Source organism: Oryzias latipes, chromosome 9, assembly GCF_002234675.1.
Source record: "Oryzias latipes chromosome 9, ASM223467v1".
Lineage (NCBI taxonomy): Eukaryota > Metazoa > Chordata > Actinopteri > Beloniformes > Adrianichthyidae > Oryzias > Oryzias latipes.
This window is the reverse complement of record NC_019867.2, coordinates 30,574,034-30,579,405: the sequence shown is the minus strand read 5'-3', so window position 1 is coordinate 30,579,405 and position 5,372 is coordinate 30,574,034. Positions and strand designations below refer to the sequence as shown.

At 44.5% G+C, this 5,372-nt stretch overlaps 1 protein-coding gene across 1 annotated transcript; it reads right to left on the bottom strand.

The window, feature by feature from the left end:
- Window positions 1–1,644: 1,644 nt before the first annotated feature.
- On the bottom strand, window positions 1,645–4,202 carry LOC101155280 (GRB10-interacting GYF protein 2-like). Its single transcript, XM_011479687.3, has 6 exons — window positions 3,980–4,202; window positions 3,626–3,897; window positions 3,431–3,554; window positions 3,111–3,357; window positions 2,835–2,929; window positions 1,645–1,924 (listed from the first exon to the last, which is right to left on the bottom strand). Exons 1-6 carry the CDS (start codon window positions 4,045–4,047, stop codon window positions 1,696–1,698), a joined length of 1,035 nt encoding a protein of 344 aa, XP_011477989.3. The 5' UTR covers window positions 4,048–4,202; the 3' UTR covers window positions 1,645–1,695.
- Between the last annotated feature and the right edge of the window lie 1,170 nt (window positions 4,203–5,372).

Sequence of the window (5,372 nt, the reverse complement as noted above, 5' to 3'; positions counted from 1 at the left end):
ACCCCTGGTCTGAGGGGGCAGGGATGCCCAGTTTAGTTTAGTTTAGTTTATTTTAGTTTAGTTTAGTTTAGTTTAGTTTAGTTTAGTTTAGTTTAGTTTAGTTTAGTTTAGTTTAGTTTAGTTTAGTTTAGTTTAGTTTAGTTTAATTATTATCTATAGATTTCTATGTCTTTATGTTCATTATGATTGTGGAAGTGAAATGTTTTGCACTGTTGGTGTGTTTTCTTGTTTTGCTGCACGGTGGTTTAGTGGTTAGCCCTCTTGCCTCACAGCAAGAACGCCCCCGGTTCAAGTCCCAGCTGGGGGACCTGAACCAGAACATCAATGGGGGACCCTTCTGTGTGGAGTTTGCATGTTCTCCTCGTGCATGTGTGAGTTTTCTCTGGGATCTCCGGTTTCCTCCCACTGTCCAAAAACATGCTTCATTGGTTAATTGGTCACTCTAAATTGTCCCTAGGTGTGAGTGTGAGAGTGAATGGGTGTGTGATTGTGGACATTCCACCCTGTCACAGACTGGGGACCTGTCCAGGGTGACCCCTGCCTTTACCCACAAGTGGCCGGGATAGGCTCCAGCAGCCCGGTGACCCAGAAGGGGATAAAACAGCAGAAGAAGATGAATGAATGAAAGGTGAATCTACAATTACTGGTATAAAGCCCATTGAGGTGATTATTGTTGTAATATTAGGCTATATAAATAAATTTAAATTGGATTATCATCGATGATCAGCTTCATTCGTCTATCTGCGTCTTAAAATCCTTCCTGTTTTCATTTGTGTTGAAGATGATTTAATTACTGACCAGAACACAGTAAAAGTTGTGCCATAAAAAAGAAAAGATAAGTGTCAAATCCTCCTGAGAGTTCAAAGTTTAGGGCCCAGCAACCCACGTGATGCTCTGCACTTTTTTAATGTTTCTTCTTATGTAATAATTCCAGGTCTATTTTAGTCTCAGATTGTTCTGTAATCTCATGCTTCACCTTCAGGAAATTCAAAGTCTCACTTTGGTCACATAAAAACTCTTTTAATCTTCATCACTTTATGGTTCCAGCTTCCTCTGAGCTTTCTGCAGGATTTGACTGATGGTTTTTAGTACTTTTCCATTTTAAAGTATTTCTGTCTCTGCTTAGTGTGGTTCATTTGACTCAATCATAATAATACTAACAATAATCATTGTTTACTACATCCAGGTGAAGGTTTACTTTGATATTTTATAAAATGTCTGTATGTCCACAGATGACTCAGGAATATGATGATTAGAAACTGCTTTAGATTTTCTACTACTGTGTTTGTTTTCTACAAACATTTTTAAAGTAAATGTAATTTTATAGCATGTTCTCCTGTATTTAAGAGATAACCAAAGAACTACTTTACACATTCAGGTGACATGAGGCCTTGGAGCTGCTCTCTGCAGCAGCAGCTTGTTCCTCCTTCTCAGATGTAGAATTTGTTGTTTCTTTAAAGTAACAGGATGTTTGGAAAAACTGTTGATTGTCTTTTTCTGTGAGCTTCTCTGCTTCTGCTCTTTGAGGTTCTAATGTTGATTAAAAAAAGAAAAGGAAAGTTTGGAACTAAATGAACCTTCTGAACATTTTAGCCTGAACTGTCCATGAGAGATGAATGGACGCAGGAGGCAGGTCTGCAGCTGCAGATTTATTTGAAGAACCAGACTGCAGAACCAGACTGCAGGGGGTCCGGGTCAGTCTGAAGGACTCTGATGTTCTTGTCTTTGCAGAATCTCCAACAGCTTCTGGTCGTAGATCTGGGATCGTGGAGGTCTGTGAGAGTTCTGGACAGAAGGAGGGGGGGTCTGTGAGTTCTGAGGTTGCTTCCTCTCACAGGCTTTAGTCCTTCTCTGCTGCTGACCCCCCTTCGCAGCAGTGGGGGGGGTTTGACGCTGATGCTTCATGGGTGAGATAATAGACTTCCTGAAACGGCAGAGCAGAAAATTTCATGTGAAGGAAGGAAAGTTCCTGCAGCCGTTTGTTCCACAGAGAAGAGGAAAAACTGAAGTCTGATGATGTTCAGACTGAAGTTTTTCTGCTGGTTTTTATGACATGAAACTCTCAGAGATCCTTTCAGAAGGTTCTGGAACAATCTGTAACGTCTGCTTCATCCTTCAGGTCCATTTTGAAGAACCTTCAGGTCAGAATTAGAAGGTAGAACCAGAGGAGCATCCAGCCTCACAGCTCAGAGAGAAGATGGCTCCTCTGTCATGAAGGAGCTTTTTAGAGAACAAAGACACGGTTCATGAAGACAAACCTGGATTGTTATCAAGAACATGACAACTTCCAGACTGAAAGCTAAAGTCCAGGTGAGTCTTCATTTCCAGCTGCTGGTCATGTTCTGTCAGACTGCAGTCCTGCTTCTTCACAGATGTTCAAACATCCAGGAGTTCTGCTCTGACATCAGTAAAAGTTCATTAATGATTGTTTGGGACTTTTATCTTCTAAAGTGTTTTTCTGGATGTTCTTTTATTTTGATAAGTTTTTAATAACATTCAGAGGAGCTCTGTGATGTTGGATCAGAAAGTGTCAGAGTGGAGGAGCGTCAGTCTAACAGCTGTCATGAACTTCATGATAGTTTTTGTCCTGATGCAGCAAAAGTCTGTCTCTTCCAATAAAGTCATCTCCAAACATGTTTTATTTAAATGTAAATAAATTGTAGAAATAAAGAATAATTAACACACATGGATGCGTTTGTTTAAACTCAAACTTCTCCTAAGGCTAATCATAAACTAAAACTTTATGATCTTTTCTGACTTCAGCTGGAGAAGCTCAATCGTCTGTGAGGCCAAACAGAGAAATCTGCGGCAGCAGCAGGAGGTCCGTCTGGTACCTGGGGGCGTTCTTCAGCTGGAGCGCGCTCTGTGGCGTCCTGACCTCCTCCTCCGTCTGCAGCAGCTGCAGCCTCCTGCTCAGCTCCTCCACGTCCTGAAGGTGTAAAACGGGATGAGATGAAGCAGCAGCAGCTTCCTCCATCTTTGAGTCCTCAGACACAAACTCTCTAACTTCCAGCAGTGGTGGGACGGCCCTCCTTTGGCTCCGCCTCCAACAGCTGCTTAGAGATCCTGAAAAGCTTCAGTGGTTTAGTAAAGATGAGAGGTCCTCATACCTTTCTGAGACTGAGGATCTGCAGCGAGTCCTTCTTCATGTTGGCCTTCACTTCCTCCACCTCACTGCAGTAGTTCCTGAGAGAGACCTGAAGAACGCCTTTCTCCTTGAACAAAGCTTTGTTCTGCTGCAGCAGGAGCTCTGACTTCTCCTTCACCTCTCTGAGCTCCTCCTTCTTCTCCTCCATCATCTGTGCCAGCCGGCTCTCCAGGAGCCTGTTGAATGTCTCCGTCTCCTCTGCTTCATGTCTGTTGGAGGACAAAGAGTCAAAGCCTGCGGTCCATCCAACATGGACAGGCTTGGAGTATCTGTCAGCTTTACTGTTTGGGATCTGAACACAGCTGTAGCTTAGCAGATTGGACTTTAGATCTTCGTTGGAGCAGCTGCTGCTCCACGCCGGGCAGCTGCTGCTTAAGCTCCTCCTGCTGCTCCTTCATTCTAGCGGCTGGGAGGGAGGACAGATGAGGAGGAGAGGAGGTGTGCAGCTTTCCATGGAGGAGCATGTTGGATGCTCACCTTGCTGTGTGACCTCAGAGCTCAGCAGGTCCATCCTCTCCTGAAGCTGCAGCTTCTCCTGGTGGAGCTGCAGCTTCAGAGCCTGCAGCTCTGGTGTCTGGGCGAGCTGCTGCAGCTTCAGCCGCTCCTCCATGTCCTGGATCTGCTTGTCCAACTCAGCGGAGTGGTGCGGCAGGAACTGCTCCATGTCCTTCATGTCTTCCTCCAGCCTGCAGCTCTGAGCTGACAGCAGCCTGTTCTCAGACCTCAGCTTTTCACGTGGGAGTCTGCATCTGAAGCAGGAGGAGGAACACAGAAGACCACAACTTATTCTGCTTTCTCAAAGATTTCCTGCTAAGAGAGTTTGGAGTTTACCTCTGAAGCTCCTCCTCCAAACTTTGGATTTGAGCTAAAAAAATAGAAGTTTCTTTGTTGTTCATCATAACGGCAGACTTTTTTTCTTCTTCTCCTTCTGAAAATGTCCTGCTGTTCTCACTTCAACTGAAGTTTTGAAAAGCTGTTGTTGCCGTGGTGATGAGGCCTTCAGGGCCTTCACGGACTGTTGATCATATTCTTACTACAATTAAAAATAAATAAGCCTTTAATTTAACTTTAATCTGAAACATTTTCATCATTTTGTGAAAAACAAAGAGCTGCAGTTTAACTTCAAATAAAAAACACAAAAAACAAAACTATGTGTAAAGTGGAGCTGTGTAACATCAGTAATTTCCAGAATCAAATTCAATTTTTTATTGATACGGTTTATAGTAATTATAGTAATTATAGTAATTATATATTAATTATTAGTAATCTAATATGCTTTAAATATTTAATATTAATCAGATACAGTGCACATGCTGTATGATTTATTAGTGATATAATAAACCAACGCACAAATGATACTACAGATGTCCTGATCTGATCACATGATCAGAAGTTGGGTCTGATCACGTCGTTTCAGACTCCCTGTCATGACAGCAGCTGCCCTGCCCCCCCAGCTGCTGCTCGTCACCTCTGATTCACTCCACCTGTTCACTTGAGTATATATTGCTGCCATGCAGCTCCACTCACTGCTGGAACGTCAAGTCTTCTGCCTGATTCCCAGCTTACTCATGCTTTGTGGTTTCAGTCTGTCTGCAAGCCTGCTTTTTGCTCCACGCTCTCAGATTGCCTGCCTGCCTGCCTGCCTGCCTGCCTGCCTGCCTGCCTGCCTGCCTGCCTGCCTGCCTGCCTGCCTGCCTGCCTGCCTGCCTGCCTGCCTGCCTGCCTGCCTGAAGCTTCCAACAATCAACCTACCTGCCTGCGACCTCCAGTTTCTCACTGCCAAGTCCTCTCTCAAGATACCAAGCAGTAAGACATTCCTCATCTACAAAACTCTGTGTTCACGGACTTCCTCATTCCTAGACCGGCTCTGGACTCTGCTCCGTTCCCCTCCTCTCATTCCTCATCACCCACAAGTCTGCCTCAGCTCCCTCTGGTGTCAAGTTTCAGCCATCATCCTGCCTGCTCTGGTCCTCAAATAAACTCTGAAGTTCTTACTCCTGGGTCTGTCATATTTTGTTGGTCCTCAAGACCTGGTCCTGACACTCCCACTGTACATCAACAGAGACAGTGTGGAGAGGGTTCACTCTTTTAGCTACCTGGGCATGCAGATCACTGAGGATCTCTCCTGGACTGAAAACACCACAGCAGCAGTGGAGAAGGCCCAGCATCTCCACTTCCTAAGAAAACTCAGGAGGAACAACCTGGAAAGGAAGCTGCTGGTGAC

Bases quoted from the DNA above. Each gene is read 5' to 3' on its own strand.
- LOC101155280 (XM_011479687.3), bottom strand. From the start codon at position 4,047: ATGATGAACAACAAAGAAACTTCTATTTTTTTAGCTCAAATCCAAAGT. The intron at 3,898-3,979 runs GTAAACTCCAAA...CTCCTGCTTCAG, and splicing joins TTGGAGGAGGAGCTTCAGAG to ATGCAGACTCCCACGTGAAA. The intron at 3,555-3,625 runs GTGAGCATCCAA...CCTCCCTCCCAG, and splicing joins CTCTGAGGTCACACAGCAAG to CCGCTAGAATGAAGGAGCAG.